General features: G+C 32.9%; 1 protein-coding gene and 1 long non-coding RNA gene across 2 annotated transcripts; both read right to left on the bottom strand.

The window, feature by feature from the left end:
* Nucleotides 1–1,274: 1,274 nt before the first annotated feature.
* Nucleotides 1,275–10,980, bottom strand: LOC131855541 (bromodomain-containing protein 4-like). The gene is made up of 6 exons (XM_059206816.1): nt 10,311–10,980; nt 7,397–7,482; nt 3,616–3,827; nt 2,934–3,189; nt 2,001–2,155; nt 1,275–1,550 (listed from the first exon to the last, which is right to left on the bottom strand). Exons 1-6 carry the CDS (start codon nt 10,978–10,980, stop codon nt 1,328–1,330), a joined length of 1,602 nt encoding a protein of 533 aa, XP_059062799.1. The 3' UTR covers nt 1,275–1,327.
* Nucleotides 10,981–12,355: 1,375 nt separating this feature from the next.
* LOC131855647 (uncharacterized) lies at nt 12,356–14,587 on the bottom strand. The gene is made up of 3 exons (XR_009358115.1): nt 14,132–14,587; nt 13,557–13,631; nt 12,356–13,174 (listed from the first exon to the last, which is right to left on the bottom strand). It is a non-coding gene; the product is annotated as an uncharacterized LOC131855647 (long non-coding RNA).
* Between the last annotated feature and the right edge of the window lie 3,016 nt (nt 14,588–17,603).

The following is a 17,603-nucleotide window of genomic DNA, read 5'->3' as shown; positions in this document are numbered from 1 at the left end:
AAAGATATACAGAGTTAGTATATGTATTAAGGGTATAAACTCATGTGTCACTGATAAAATAAAATTTTTGATTAAAAGATATAAATTGATAAATTTTACCCACCCCGTCCGCCATGGTAAATTTCGGAAAGAGGAAAGACAAAAGGGGCGGGATGACAAGACGACACAAGAGCCGGGGTGAAAGGCCGAAACGTCACCATTAGCGTCAGTCGACATGTCATCAATCCGTCAGTCCTGAAACTTTTTGGTAGGTTTATATTTCTTGCTACGAACTATGCGACAACAGAACATGTATCTATACAGCCATATGGTTAATAGGTTATGCAATTACTATTATTGTTAGCCAGAATAACATATTTCAAAATTAGATTATTACAAATTCTATTGTTTTTTACTGCGTTGAATTTAAAATATGCATACATTTTAAATTCAATTTTATTTCTGGCCCTCTCAGTGTCAATTATTATTAGCTGTTGACCGACGTACATCAAAGTGGTAAAATTTTTCTTTTATGTATATATAAAATAATACCAGCTTTTTTAAAGCACAATAATAAGATGGTGCACTCACTGCGCTACCGATGGCGGTATATATGTATAGGATATTATCTATGGTTTCCAGAGTAAGCAGCACGGAGTCTGAATTGATATTGTACATTTCTAATAATTGGGATCACTATTCCCATTGTTAATAATCCTATTATCTCACTTTAAAATATCGATTAATTGTTGTATTTCTAAAGAATGAATTCAACATTTCTATTTAAATCATTTATTTTCATTAGAGAATTACATTATACAAATAATGTCATAAATATGATACATATCTATAAAAGATTGTTTTCAATATCTATTGAGTATACAATTTTGAAATCGATCAAGATCAAATTCCTTATTATAACAGATATAAGAAATTTGCACATTCTATTCGCAGTTCTATAGTAATATATCAGGTAGCAGAACTAGAGTACCTTTTGTAATTTAATTAAAATTTATTTTCAAAATGAATATTATTATTCATTAGTAAATTAATTACTTTTTAAGTTGTGAAGCTGTTGCTATTACATGTTTTTTTTTTTAAATTAAGTATTTGCTTAACGCAACATTGCACATAAATAGGCATAATCAAATTACGAATATGATGTAGTTACATAATAATATAATATTATGAGTATTATAATATATGAATAATTAAAAAATACATTATGATACCAATCCATCATAAAAAATATCAAAAATCAGATCTTACAACTTGTAACCAATACATTAGTTGCGATTGAGATGTTCATTGAACAATACTAAAATAATTAAGCTAAACTCGCAGTTTTTTAAGTTATATTAGTTAATGATATATTAGGAAACTTCAAGGGTGATACAAGAGTTCCTGGACGAGGTAGAGAGCTGGAGCGTGGCGAATGTGGCGAACGTGGGGAGCGTGGACAACGCGCAGTCGGGTATGGCCTTGGTCGAAGCTCCTCAGTGCTGCGGACCGAATTTCTCGCGACTCGTCGCCTATACAGGGACGCAACTGACGTCTCCTGTAGTAAGCATCTAGAAAGGGAAATACTTATTTTATACTCATATAAAATTATATGGCCCATGTCAACTGTACCAATAGGATGTTAGTATCCTATTGGTACAATTGACTTTGAGTTACTCCTTGCAGTTAAGATACAAGCATACCTTAAACGATTTTATAATATTTAAATGTTGTATCACGGATCAGCGAGAACGAAATGATTTATGAACCATTATCAAGCAAGCAATGCAATGAAGAAGGGTTTTATAATATAAATCTGATTATGATAGATGCAAAAACAAATCCTTTGCCCGGCGTTATGTCAGAAAAAAGGAATACCATGGCAAGTTTTGGTCGATAAGAGTTTAGAAGTACCCGTTCCTCCCACTCTTAAGGCGACCGATCTTGGAGATCGATTTTCTCCTCGTTAAAAAGAAACGTAGAATTTCTTTTAGAGAGAATTTCATGAACATGACACTCACTTTTCTAACTCCGACAACAACAACTGTTGTTTAGGTGTTGAAGCGGCTACAGGCTTGGCGCGGCCCAGTTTAGCTCGCGTGGTCTGTAGCATCTGCTGTGTCACCAGAGGCAAATGTCCATTTTTCGGAGGCAGTGTCGAATGCACAGGATTATCCTGAACAGGTGATAATTGTCATTGTAGGTATTAATACAGGACAAGATAATGGACAAGACTTGGTTGGTCGTAGAGTTGGTCACTCTATTCGCCCAAGTTTGAATTTAAAAATGAATCTGTATTATTATAAACATCTATAACATTTAATAGAAAAGAACGAGCTGAGTTTCTTGTTAGTCTCTTATCTCGAAATCATTCCGAACTGATGGTAGAATTGACATATCATAAGAGTTTGTAGTAGATCTACATGAATAAAGATATTTTGAATTTTGAAGGTTAAATAATATTACAAGGTATACGATAAAAGAGACAGATATAGTGCAGTTGTGGGAGCAGTGATAGGCTGGAACCTATTATGCGATATTGATGGTATAATATAGCTATCAGGTATATCCGATAAAGATTTGAGATTAATAAAGACTACATAAGAAATAGAAGGTGATTAGTTACTAGATTCTACAAGAATCGTAATAAATATTGAGAAGGATCTACTTCTATACTGGGGTAGTTTGTAAGTTTGGATGTTCGGGTAATCTTCGGTACTACTGATCTAATTTTGGAAATTATTTTAGTGTTGGACATTTATTGATGGAGACTATAACTAGGATCTCTTATTACGAGCGCAGTTACAATGAAAAATGTAGTAACGACGCGGAAAATTATACAGATGAAGTGGCACCGGTTAGCTACATGCTACGGTAAAATGCTATTTAGTACAGTTATAAAGGTATACTGAGATGATTATGATAGCACTCTTCTGAAGTACAGTCGAATTTACCTTAGTTTTTCTTAATTTAACATTGGCTATATCCTGCGGCGTAATAGTCAGTCTGGGACCGGCGATTCTTGGTGGGGCCGAGCCACATCTAGGTATCGTGTGCGATCGTGCCAATGGTTTGGACTGTTGCTGTGTTTGTGATGGAGGCAGAGGTGGTGGAATGGGTGGTAACGGTGGAGGCGGCGGAGGCGGGGGTGGGGGAGGAGGTGGCGCCTGTATAGGTAACGCACAGGACTCCAGTTGACTTTCTTGATGTCTGCAAATTAGCAATAAAAATCCTTAATCTTTATATATAAAAATAACGTATCACGTTGTTTGCCGGCGACGAACTAACTACTAAACTGATTGCAAATTTGATTTGTACATTGTGTGCAATTTTATCCAACTTGAAAGATAGGATAGCTTACCTCTTTATAGTCGCAATATTATTTTAATCAAGAGCTTTAGCCACAGCAACGTGAGACCGGGTCTGCTAGACCCACGGTCCCACTATTAAATATAATGAAAGCGTAAAAACATCCCTTCGTTCATGTATTGGTTTTGCCTCTTATCTATGTGTATTACAAATATATTTAAGTATTTCTAAAACTTATCTAGTACCTACATATTACACAATCTGTGGTTGACTTGGGAATGTTTAGGTTATACTTTGTCATTGTACAAAAAGATTTTTCTGACTTACCTGACTTTGTCTTCGAGCTCTTCCACTTTTCTCATCATTTTCGTCATCTGCTCTTGAAGAACCTCGTTCTCCCGGGTGAGTCGCGATTGCTTCATATCCACTTGCTCCAGATACTTCCGTAGTTCCTTTATTTCTTCTACGTGTGTATTTTCTTTTTGCCCCATTGGTTCTCGCAATATGTCTGAATATAATCCTGTGATGGATTGGTACCCCTGATATAAAAAAAATAAGAAATTGTTAATTCTTTAAGAATGGATATTTTATCATATAAATACGAAGATTTTTTTAACAAATGAAATAATTATTTCTATTATCTGTAGTTCATTTCATTCATTCAGGTTGATACGAGTTTTTCTTGCTGAATTTAACTTACTGCTATAATATGGTTTACTGATTACACCATGTAATAAATTCAAAATTTGTGAGACAAAAACACCATAACATCATCGTCTGCTTCTCTCTTATCCTTCTCATCTTCAATACCCGGATTATTACGTAATTGTACATAAATAAATATTTGTGTCTGTTTGTAATTTCAAATTAACAGCTTTTCGCTAAATGCAACACAAAATAAAAAGAAATTGTCTGTCTATCTGGCTCAAAATCACCAAGGTGGCAAATTCCAAGTTCTGTTTTATGATGAATTTACCTAGCAGCTATTACTTTGATGATCAGCCTAAATGATCCATAAACTTATGTTTAAACAATATTTACGTTGGCAGAGCATGGAATTGATTACAACTCTTGTAATTTTATTTTTAAAGAGACCTATCGCTGAAAAAAATCATTACGGGAACGTTTTTGTAAGGTTTATAATAGTATTAAAATATAACATAAGTATTTATTTTTTTCCTTATTCAATAGCGGATATATGTTACCTATACATAGAAATTAAAGAAATCTAATGAAATTGCCAATAAAGACGTTAGAAAGCAAAATATTGTGCAAATGGGTGATATTATGACTATTTTTAGTCTAAATTATCTAAATATGAGAAATAGATGTGTCTTGTATATTAATTAACATGCTCTAGGTATGAGAAGTTCGTCATATTTTAATATTATTAGAGCTTTTTTTAAAATATCTAAAATAATCATGTATTATCTGCGAGTTTGGTGATGTTCCCGGAAGGGATGAGGTGTTCACGGAATGATGCGTGTGACGTCCTTAAATGACGATATAGATACAATTTAGGGTTAAAAATCATGAGCAATGTTTTTGGAACATCATACTTATTTATTAATTTTTGCATAAGGTTCCTAATTACCAAAAACCGCAACTTAAAACAATTTACAGTCTTTTAATAACCTGTACACAGCTGATTAGAAAGTTTTAATAATCATATTAAACTTTTTAAAAGAAAGTTTTAATAATCATATTAAACTTTTATTACAATGGCAATAATCTTTTATTCCAATGTAAATAAATCAAACCATCTAAACATTATACTTATTATTATTTAGTCATTATATACACGAATTTTGATATCGGTCTTCAGAATCAATGTACTGGTTCATTCTTTGGCATAAAAGTCTTAGCCATACGAATCAGTTTATATTTCTTTGCTATCGCTAACACATTTTTGGAAGACTTCCCTCTCTTTGGAATTTTTTCATAAAATACAGGCCTTTTCTTTTAATTGCGCTGTCAGTACTTCGTTGAATAAGAGATTTTTGCGCACTTTAGGTGGTTCTATGACATTTTAAATCAATGCGTCAACTTTGCTGTTAGGAGTCGTTGTTGGTACCTGAACTATTTCCTGTTCTTTTTTTTCTTTTCTTCTTAGTCTTTTCTTTAAAGTTTTATATTTACACTTTATGTTAGGAATTTTTTTCCTCTGTTGTTTTATTTTTATGCTTTGGCTCTATCCTTCTGAACAATTTTTCTTTCCGTTGTTTTTCTCCCTAAAAACCGTTCTGCATTTAATTCATCATTCGAATCTGGCAAAGTATTGTTTACTATACCTGATATTGCCTTTCTTTCTTCCCTGTATTTTTCTACTGCCCCTTTCCCAATTTTTTATTTTGCTTTACAGAGAGTAAATTTGATTTCATCAATGTTTTTAACTTTCTCTACAGCTTTTTTTCTAAAAATAGGCTCCATCCTTAGCCCTTTTTATTACTCTCTCTTTCACCATCATCTTATCTAAAAAATATTTTTTCCTGGCATTGGATTCTCCCATTGTCGCAAGTAAACCGAACTATTCTTATTAACTTGCTATTTCGGACGTTTCTTTATTTTTTTTTCAGCCATATGAGACTCCATATTGCTAAATAACATTAAACATATATTAAACAATATGTTAGCACAACATACACTGAATTGATTAACCGTTAGTAATAATAACAGGGTGCGTTCATTTAAAAAGTCATTTCGGGAACGTCATCATCATTTCGAGAACCCTCCGTCAACTTCGGAAACGGTCCCGAAATGATCGTTCCCGAAATGACTTTTTTAAATAAGCGTGCCTTTTTTAGATCGCAGTAATCTTTGACATCATGTTTGGTTTTATTATTGTAAAATATTTGAGATTACTATTTGCTATAAAGTACTACGAAACTTATATTTCAATTTCCCAAGTTTAGAAACGCATTCCCGGTATGATGACGTATTGATGTACGCTCTATAAATATTGAACTAAAAGACACGTACCTCTTATTTTCAATTGTTTTGGCAAAAACGAAAGACGTCAACCGTTTGTTTACATCGTTCACATCACTGTACCATAGAAAACTAAGGGTTGCGATAAAAAACAAAATTTTTATTGAGAATCAAAATTGCGTTCACTGAAATGATGCTTACACTGCGGGACACAATATATTGACTTGATTTTCTTTAATTTCGTTTCTTTCTTTAGTAATAACAATAATTAATTGATTTGTGATAAAATTGTAGGCCATTGAGTAAGAAAAACATTTAAAACTTATTTTATTTTATTAATATTTTCAACGTTAGTTTTTGAAGATTGGTACTTGGGACGCGTTCCCGAAATGATTTTTGAAGTTATTTATTTAAATATTAATAAATGTGCTTTACTTTTTCAGTAAAAAATATTAGGTACAGTTAATATGAACATAGTTAAGTAATATTTACAATATCAATTTGTTTAAAAACACCAAATTTAGACTTTTATTTGCTGATAAAGCTAATTCTCCACCTTGGTGATTTTGAGCCATCTATTATTGCAGTATAACAAAATAATAATAGTAAAAAAGAACAATAGTAATAATAATTATATAATAGAAGAATATTATATTATCTGTGATAGAAGTAACCTTTACCTGAGACTTCGTCCGCGTGGATTTTTATTTATTAGTATAAATAAAAAGTTTGAAATTAAATTAGCTTTAAGTTACTCCCTATAGCAATAGCTATCTGCGAGTGAAAACCCTGTCAAAATGGATTTATCCGCTTTAGAGATTAGCGGGAACTAACAGACATACAGACAATTATTTTTTGTTATAAAACTTACATAAAGAAATACGACTATACTTTAATATGCATTTCGTGAAAAGTTTAACTCGAAATTAGAAACAGACATTTAAATTTTATTTATTTGTATACATGAACATGCTAAAATGATATCCTAACTAAAAATATACATATCGTATGTATAAAAAGTTTTATTGACAATTAATGAAAGAAAATAACAAAATCGCTGATAATATATAATGTAAATAACCTTGAAAGGGTTGCACTTGAAGGAATAGGTACCTATCTCGCATTTTTATTCTCATTATTATATTAAATATTCAGTCAGTAATCTTCAATATTTATGTACCTTCCTACCGATCCATGTACACAGGTCCACGAATTTCCAACTCCTGCTGTTTCTTCTTACGTTCCTCTCCTTCCTGGGTGTACCTCCTGATAGCACAAACCATTCCATATCACTTATCAAATTAATATCTAAACCACACTCCACTTCTACTTCTATAGTCAACCTCTTATTACTAGAGTCCATATTTAATATTGCCTAAGACGCAGCAATACGCTTGTAAGACATATCACTGATTAATTATAAATGGCGACCGTTGGAAACTTGAATGGAGCGGCGAGGGGTATCAACGGCAATGATCAGATGATGTCACCAATCTTAAATATCCCGGCACACACTCTAGATGATGTTTACCATTAGGGGCCATTCATAAATACGGTTAAGGGGGGTTACACGGTTAAGGGAGACGAAGGAGGCCAAGTCGAGAGAAGTGAGTGGTTCTATGTTGTGACAGAACATTTCTAAGTATTAAATAGTTCAAATTTAAAATAAATTATTTCAAGTGTTGAAAATAAAAGGCACGCTTGTGGGAACCGGTCTGTTCAGGTTACGTACACTGATTAGACTATTTGCCTCTGACAAAATTGTAGTAGCATACTCTGGTGGTCATTATATTATCCCAAATATCAATTCAAAAATGAATCTGCATTATTGTAGACATGTACAACCATATTTGAAAAGAATACGAGCTGAGTTTCTTTTCAGTTCTTTTCATCTCGAAAGTATTCTGAACTGACGGTAGATTTGACATATCATAAGAGTAATAGTAATTGACCTACATGAATAAAGATACTTTGATTTGATTTGATTGACTATAAAGCGTAAGAAGTTGCAGTACCATGGACGTATAATGCGGAATAAACATATGGTCTTTTGCAATTATTGATTCAAGGAAAAATCTAGGGCCGAGGAAGACTTGCCAGCGGCAAACGTCATGGAGAACGAACTACAGAACTTAAGACAATAGTTAAGGCATTAACACCAGATCCCTGTTCAGAACAGCGGTGGGCAAAGTCAAGATCGCTATCATTGTCAACCTCCAGTAGGAGACCACACATAAAGAAGAAAATGTTCAAAATATGTGACCCCACACTAGGGGGTTGGTGTGTCTTATGGAACAGGACATTGTGGACTATATCCGGACCAAAAGTAGCCTGGCATTGAGGTTACGCAGCTGGAATTGAGTCACAACGTGGTTCAAACCGGTCGTGGCCCTGGTCCCCACCTACATACTACCCACCTTTATGAAGGAGGACTGCTGGCCGAAGGGTCTATCGGATTGCCGGACGTAGATTGCCGTCGTCAGTGCCGTGACCATAGACAATTTGAATTTAAATTTTATTATTATTTCTTATGTATGTTAGTCTATAAGGTATTTATAATATGGGCTATGTGGCCTGAATTAAATAAATTAAAAAAAAAGTTGTGAATGTGACAACTGTGACAAGGATGGGGGAGGGGTCAAAAATAACGAAAATCTTATGACCAAATTTATGGGTGGCCCCTTATAGTAAAACGTTATCACTCCAGATAAGCGCTAGTTCAAAACAAATGCCGTGACATCATTTATAACTGGGATCCCAAATTTGTTAAGAATTATTTGTATCGATATATTTGTCAGACTGTCAAGGTTCATTGTAATAATAATGTAACCTAACCAGTTTGTAAGCACTAAAACCGGAAACTGAGAATTATACTGGATCTTTAGAAACCTACCTATTTCATATTTAGGATTTACTTATATTGTATATAATAATAATAATAATAATAATAATCTCAGGACAATTCACACAGCCACATGTAGACCCAAGTTAAGCTAGCTAAAGCTTGTGTTATGGGTATTAGATAACTGATACATGTACATAGATATATTTTTTTTTGTAAATACATACATATTATACATAGAAAACACCCAGACCGATACAAACAATCATACTCATTAATACAAATGTTTGTGCTGTGCGAGGAATCGAAACCGCGATCATCGGTTGTAAAGCGGTGTGCTAGACCGCTAGACCACCGAGGTCGCAAATATTATTTATTTATTTAACTTCAACGTACACAACACAAAAGTTTTGATGTAAATATATAATTGCTTTTTTTGAGATTTAAAACTAAGTAAGTTATGATTAGTATATATTAATAAACGGCAATAAAAATTGATTTTTCTAAATGTAATTAATAAGCAAAGTTTGAATAGTATTTCTTTAATCACCCGCCCGGCGCTCGTTCGCAATGTAAATTCAGATAAAAAGAACGGATAAATCTGACATGACGACCTCGGTGGTCCAGCGGATTAGCACGCCACTTCACTTCCGCTGGTCGCAGGTTCGATTCCTCGCACGGTGCAAACATTTGTATTCATGAGTATGACTGTTTGTATCTGTCTGAGTGGATTCTATGTATGTATATTGCGTTTTAATTTACAAAAAAAAGTATCTATGTATCTATATCAGTTATCCCATTATTACCAACAGAAGCTCTGTTTACTGTGGGACTAGATAGCGCTGTGTCAATTGTCCAAAAAAATCTGCTTTTGCTATTTACTAACACTATAGTTAAAACACTAATATTGGAAATGTGAATGTGAAAACGGATAAAACAAATAAGCCAGCGGTAATCACTTACCATTAGGTATGCCGCAAACACGTTTGCCTCTTTGCATATAAAAAAAAACATCTATTAAAAAGAGCAACACACAAGCTTCTTGCTCGTTCTTCTTGTGATGAATCTGCATTCCGAACGAGTGGTAGAATCAAAATATGACTATTCAAAAGTGCTTGTAATGAGTTTATTTGAATAAAGATTATTTCTATTTCTATTTCTATTTCCTCCTATACTATAAAACTTGTACTAGAGAAAATTTAAATTCAATTCACCAATTTACAAACTAACAAAATACTTTAAACGTAATTACCTTGAGAATTATGTCCAGATTGATTTGCTTTACGATAAGGCTTCCTAGATCTCTGCAACGCATCTCTAAACAAGCTGGATTCTGATTTCAATCGTCTCTTCCTCACTTTGAAGGAAGGACTACTTTGTATAGACTTAAATGATACGTCAGAACCACTGGACAATTGGGTCGATGAAGCAGACTGTTCGGTGGTGACTTTAGGCTCTGACGACTCGGATGAAGTGGTAGTACTAGACCTAGTACATTTTGTTATTTTCCAAGGCCTATTAATGTCTGCATCGCTCGAGTGCCGACGGTTGCGTTTATAGACGACAGATCTCTCCGACCCTTCATTCGACGTACTATCTTGAGTAAACTCTTTAAAAAAAGATAAACTCGTATCCTCTGTGCAATTGATTGGCTGTGCAGTTGATATCCCAGTTTCATTTTGTGACGTATCAACATCATCTTGACTGCTAGTTATCATAATGCTTACGAATGGTGGCGTTGTAATACCGTCCTTATGTTTATTATGAAAAGAATCATAGTAGTTGGATTCCCAGGATAAATTTATTTTGTCTCGTACTGAACAATCCCTTACAGCTTCAACGGAATTATTCGAGTTTTCCGTATCGTCACCAAGATCGTCACTTGTGTCAATAGCAATTTCGTTTTTCTTCGTTCTGTCCATCGTCAAGTATTTTTTGCCAGTTACAATCACAGGTACCAATGAGACTGAGTCAAATACAAAAATCCTTCATGTAGTTACTAAAACAATGATATTTCATATTTTATTAACAAAATACCCTCTGTGTATACTATTCTAAGTTGTATAGTTTTGAAATACCCACATATGTTTGAATGTGTTGTTTTGGAAACCATAGAGCAATATTAAATGTGAAATTATTTATGGATTTTTTACTGGTTCTAAAACGTTAGAATTTTGACACCGAAATGACTGCTGTCACTCGGGACTTTTTGGCGGGAAGTCAAATAGAGCGGGTGTTTTAAATATTTTTCCTTTATTTTATATTTTATTTATATTCAATAATTTGTATATATAGGTACAACTAACATAATTTGTAGTTAATTACAGTCCCAAAATGGGAAGTAAGCGCAAAAAGCGCAAAGCCGATGATAATTGCTCCCCAGAAAATTCCAGGGATGTCGACAGTCCAGATTCTGACTCCTCACTGGATGAGGATAAGTATAAAGTTTTTAAAATCGATAATTACTGTCGCCAATATCCTGAGGATGGAGGAAATTTTGAATATATAGTTATTTATGAAAGTACCGATACGAGGCCTTTAGGCGACAGAGACCTTATGTCCCTTGGCGCCTGTCTTAAGCGCCAAAACAAGGGTATAAATTTTCAAGAGAATTAATAAATATAAAGTCGGAGCCATTTTTGAAAGGCCAGGTTTAGCCAACATAGCATTAAATAACACCAAAGTACAAAAAGATTTACATGTTAAAGCCACAATACCTGCAACATTAACGGAAATAACAGGGGTCATAAAAAACGTACCTATATACATGTCAAACAAAAGTATTTACAATGGTATTTCCAGCTCCAGAGACGTCGTCTCGGTGCGTCGGTTTATGCGAAGAAGTCGTGATGAAGATGGTAACACAAGTTTTCTGCCCACCCAATCAGTCGCCATTACCTTTGCCTGTCCCACACTCCCTACGAATGTCGATATCAATTCATGGTATTTCGAGGTAAGCGCTTACACCCCACCAGTAACACAATGTTTAAAGTGCCTGAGATATGGCCACATTGGTAAATTTTGCAAAAATACTCAACGTTGCTCAATATGTGGAGAAAACCATCATTTTAAAGATAGCACTAAAAATAGCACAGAAGCTGTATGTCTTCACTGTAATGGTAACCATATAGCTATCTCAGCTGAATGCCCAATTAAAAAGAAGAAAATACAAGAAAACAAAATAAAACACATTACTGTTCCTTTCTCTAGTTTATTTAATGAAAAATCTTTTCCATCTTTAAACACTAAAACTAAACCTACTGACAATATTAACACATTATTGCAAAATAATGACTTTTTAAAATTAATCATTGCATCAGTTATTAAAATTATTTCTGTTAATAAAACAGATGACTCTCCCTTAAACTCAGAAGGCATAAAAAACATAATTTTAGATACTTTTAAGATTTCCAGTACTAACACTAATTAATAGTATCTCTTTAATGGATAATATTTTAAATATTATCGAGTGGAATGCCCAGAGCTTAATAAATAATAGACTTGCTTTTACTTATTTTTTATATAACAACAATATACATATCGCCCTTCTTTCTGAAACTTGGCTAAAGCCTTTCAAAAACTTTAATATCAAAGGTTATAATATAGAAAGATTAGACATTGGTAATAATCATAATGGTGTAGCCATTCTAATACAAAACAAATTGAATTATAACAGATTAAATACATATCACGATGATTCTTTGCAAAATATCGCTTTAAAATTATATTTGAAAAATGAAACAATTTCTTTTGTTAGTTTTTACAGCCCTACATCCGCAATGTCACGTAACTTTACACATTTACATTTAGATAACTTATTTAAATCTATCCCATCACCTATGATAATAGCTGGTGACTTTAACGCCCACAATACCACTTGGGGTTGCTCTAGAACCGATTCTAGAGGCACTATTCTTCTTAATACTATTGAAGACAATGATCTTTGTATAATTAATAATGGTCAACCCACTACTGTAGGCTCTGATATATGGAGTCCAAGTGCTCTGGATCTTACAATTGTTTCTGCCTCTCTGTCACTCCGATGCAATTGGTCTGTACATGATAATCCTTTAGGGAGCTATCATCTTCCAACCATCACCCACCTTTTATGTAACACTGTAAATGCAAATAACATTTCCATTAATCATAGTAATTTTTTTAGGCCAAATTACAATAATGTAAACTGGCTTGTATACCAAGAGACTGTTGATAATAAATTATGTAATGAATTTAATTACGATCCTTCCACCCCTTTAGACTCCTATAAACAAATGTGCAATATTTTAATAGAAAGCATTAACACAGCTAATAATTCACATGGAAATTTAAAACATTCTTTAGTCAGTAATGACAAGGCAAGACTTACTTTGCCATGGTGGAACAATACTTGTTCTCAAGCAATAGAATTATGTAAGAAAACTTACATAGATTTTAAAAATAATCCCACTCAAGAAAATTACATAAGATTTAAAAGACAACAGGCAATCAAAAAACCTACTCTCAAAAACGAAAGAAATGCCAGCTGGATAAAATTCTGTGAGTCGATTAATCGGCAAACTCCTCTATCAGTTATCTGGAATAAAATGAAAAAATTTAATAAAACATTTAATAACAACTGTTCACTTATATCTTCAGACACTGATTGGATTTCTCCTTTCTTAAGTAAATTTACATCCAAACCGCCAGCCAAAAGTAGACCCAACATACAGGTATCATTAAATAATAATAACAGCTTCATTATAAACCCTTTTACTATAACAGAATTTTACAGTGCCTTAAACAGCAGACGTAACACAGCTTTTGGTCTTGACAATATCTCTTACAAAATGTTAAAGACATTATCACCCAATTCTAAAAACACTTTGTTAATGTTACTTAACTCTCTTTGGAATACTTCAGAAATACCACCCGATTGGAAAACAGATTGTCTGATTCCTATTCTTAAACCAGGCAAATTGATAAATCATTCAGACTCCTATAGACCCATAGCATTAACATCTTGTATGAGTAAACTTTTCGAACAAATGATTAAACAAAGGTTAGAATTTTATATAGAATCAAATAAGTTATTACCTTCAAATCAGTTTGGCTTCAGGAAAGGTTTTTCAGCTACAGAGAGCTTAAATCATTTAAACCTAGATATTCATCGTGCTTTTTCTAGTAACAATATACTGGTTTCTGTCTTCTTTGATATAGTTGGTGCTTTTAACAATGTTAATCATCATATTCTAACTAATGAACTGCAAACACTAGGAATACCAGATAAGTTGATTAACTGGATTTTTAATTTCCTACATAATAGACAAGTCTATGTTAAGTACAATAATAATTTATATGGTCCACAATCTTCATATATAGGTGTATGTCAAGGGGGAATATTGAGTCCACTGTTATTTATTTTGTATATTCATAAAATTAATATTATTCTTGGTAATGAAGTCAGCAATTTACAGTTTGCTGATGATTTAGCAGTTTACTGTTCAGGCTCAAATATTCATATAGTAGAAAATAAAATAAACAAAGCTTTAAAGAAATTAAAAGTTTATTTTAAATATTTACAATTAGATATTAGTTTAGATAAAACTAAAGTTGTTATTTCAGTTCAGTAGATCAAGAACTTTGCATGCTAATATTAATTATAATGGTAGCATACTGCCTGTAGTAGCTGAAGCCAAGTTTCTTGGTGTAACATTAACAAAAAATCTATCTTGGAATAAGCATGTCTGTAATATATCTGATAAAGCTTCTAGAGCTTTTAATATTTTAAAATGCCTTTCCAAAACATTTTGGGGGGCTGATCCAAAGATTTTACTTATGTTGTACAAATCCATAGTCCGTTCTCACTTTGAGTACAGTTACCTTTGCTTTGCTTCCAACCCCACACTCTTAAAAAAATTAGAGACAATCCAAAATAATAATTTGCGTCTAATCACTGGTGCAATGAAAACAACTCCAATAGTCTCTCTCCAAGTAGAATGCAACATTCCACCTCTGTCATTAAGATTCAAATTTCTTAAATTTAAATTCTTGCTAAAATTACATAGCTTTTCCAATAATTCACTGTTACAAAAAATTACAGATTCTCAAACCATTGCTTCTTCTTCTAATTCCATAAAATTTCCATACATTCTCCTTGATTTCTCTGCAATGAAATCTATAATTGAGCAAAATAATATTCATGTGGCAAATAATAAGTGGGCATGTTATGAAGGGACATATGACAGTAAATTTTGCAATATGACAATAGAAACAGATAAGAACTTAAAATGTAAAGAAGAAGTTTATGAACATCTTTCTCAATGGCCTTCATTTAACACAATATATACAGATGGTTCAAAAAATGACCAAGGTGTGTCATTAGGTTTTTACCATAGCGACATAAAAACTGGTTATGGATTTCGATTACCTACCATTACTAGTATATTCACTGCCGAAGCCTTGGCTATTTTGCAAGCTTTGCATTATATTAACGAAGACATATGCGCTAAACCTCATAATCAGTGGCTTATCATTAGTGACAGCATGTCAGTCTTATCAGCGTTGCAAAATCATTCATTTAGTGCCAAAACAAGCTATATTATTTACCAAATTAAAGAACTATGGACTGTTTTGTTTAATAAAGGAAAAGAAATTATATTTACTTGGATACCGGCACACAAAGATGTGACAGGTAATGAAGTAGATTACCTTGTCAAAACTGTCAATAGATTGGGTGGCGAGTCTAAAAAAATTTTCTTACCTTGGCAAGATTTAATTCCTGAAATTAGGAAAAACTTATTAAAAAATTGGGATGAAGATTGGAAATGTACTACCAAAGATAAAGGTACTTGGTATGCAGGTATAAACAGTACTATTGGCAAAAAACCCTGGTTCATTCAGGGAAAAATATTTTTAGAGAGAAGATTTTATACTCAAATTTGTCGACTGCGATTTGGACATTGTAAATTCAATGCACATTTACACCGAATGAAGATCATTAATTCTCCGATTTGTCTTTTATGCTCTAGTAACGAAAATCAAACATTAGAACATATATTTTTTTATTGCCCGGCCTTCAATTTAAACAGAATTTTGCTCATTGCCAAGCTTCAAGAACTATATAAGATTATTCCGCCATCGCTTCAAGAACTATTCAAATGCACTGCAACTTTTAAACCTATTTACGACTTTATCATAGCAACTATCGGAGAATTATAAACATTTCAATTATGGACACTTACAAGGACTTAACACAAACTTATAATTAATGAAAAGATTTGGCGATATCGCCTTGAAGAATTTTTGAATTTCATGGAAATACTACTGAAGATTAGGCTGTATGGTCTCGTACCTTTGCCTATCCACTTGTGGATAAAATATACCACTACTACTACTACTCAAAAGTTTCTAGTTAATAAATCACGTTTTGCGTTTGTTATAATTACTATACAATTCTAAAATGTTATAAATTAGTTGTTATTCCTCGTCGTTTACGATAAAGATATAAAAGGCAATATTTAGTAACGCAATGGTTTTATGATTATCTATATAAAAGGTAAAATTAATATGCAAGTTATTCGTAATCGTTGACACAGCACGAATCTACAACTGTGCAACTCCCAACAGTAGTGTTGTATAGTGTACTTAGATAGTAACCTAGCGTCTGTCGTAGTGGACGTGCGTCGCGACTTATACTACAAAGAAAGTTCTAGAACCATCTAGAAATTTAGTTTAACTTAAAACGCAGGTGGACGCAACGAGTGCAATCTAAAATAAACCATAGCATTATAGAGATAGAATTACCGTCCAAGTGGTTTTATAATGGACCCATATAATGGAATAAGCAGTTGAATGATATTGAACTTTATGTGTACAACAATAAAAGTTTTATTGCTAAACAATTAAGCACTATATATGTTGCAATTATGAAATGTTAACTATGATAATGTTCGAAAAAAAAAAGTGTCATTTATCCCTTTATGCGAACTGAGTAACAAATATATTTAACTGCACTCACTTCATCCACCTGCCGTTCAATTACAAAATCAGTTTGTCAGATTTCTCTTGTCTATTGTAAACTAAAACATGATTCGATAGAAAACTTAGGTTTGAATGCGTTATATACGCGACGCGAGTCCACTGTACGCAACTTAACGCAACAAAATGCATTTGCCCTTTATTATGGATTGTCTCGATGTTTTCACTTTAATATTTTCAGTGTATCGCTACAGGACAGTATATATTTATATCTAAATAATGTAAAACGATACCGCTTGTTGACTTCTGTGTCTACGTCTGTCGCTACAATTTGCTTTAGCGATTCTTGTGATTAGTTGATTTCATGAACGCAATAATATATAAGAACGTATATAATACTGTTATACAAATCTATCAGTTTAGGCAAAAGTCTGAAACATGAAATATATAAATTTTTGCTTTCCAATTTGTTGTTTAATTTACTCCCATTCAAATTCAGTAATATGGGCATGTCTACGATTGCTATTTGTGAGTTATCAAAATTAAAAGCAAATAACTACAATAATTTATTCAGGTTGTGAGCCATTAC

This window comes from Achroia grisella, unplaced genomic scaffold, assembly GCF_030625045.1.
Source record: "Achroia grisella isolate CSIRO2021 unplaced genomic scaffold, CSIRO_AGI_Agris_v1 utg146, whole genome shotgun sequence".
NCBI lineage: Eukaryota > Metazoa > Arthropoda > Insecta > Lepidoptera > Pyralidae > Achroia > Achroia grisella.
Note: the sequence above shows the minus strand (reverse complement) of the source record. Positions and strands in the feature narration are given on the sequence as shown.

Bases quoted from the DNA above. Each gene is read 5' to 3' on its own strand.
- LOC131855541 (XM_059206816.1), bottom strand. From the start codon at position 10,980: ATGGACAGAACGAAGAAAAACGAAATTGCTATTGACACAAGTGACGAT. The intron at 3,190-3,615 runs GTAAGTCAGAAA...GCTAATTTGCAG, and splicing joins GAGCTCGAAGACAAAGTCAG to ACATCAAGAAAGTCAACTGG. The intron at 1,551-2,000 runs GTGAGTGTCATG...TTCCCTTTCTAG, and splicing joins TTGTTGTCGGAGTTAGAAAA to ATGCTTACTACAGGAGACGT.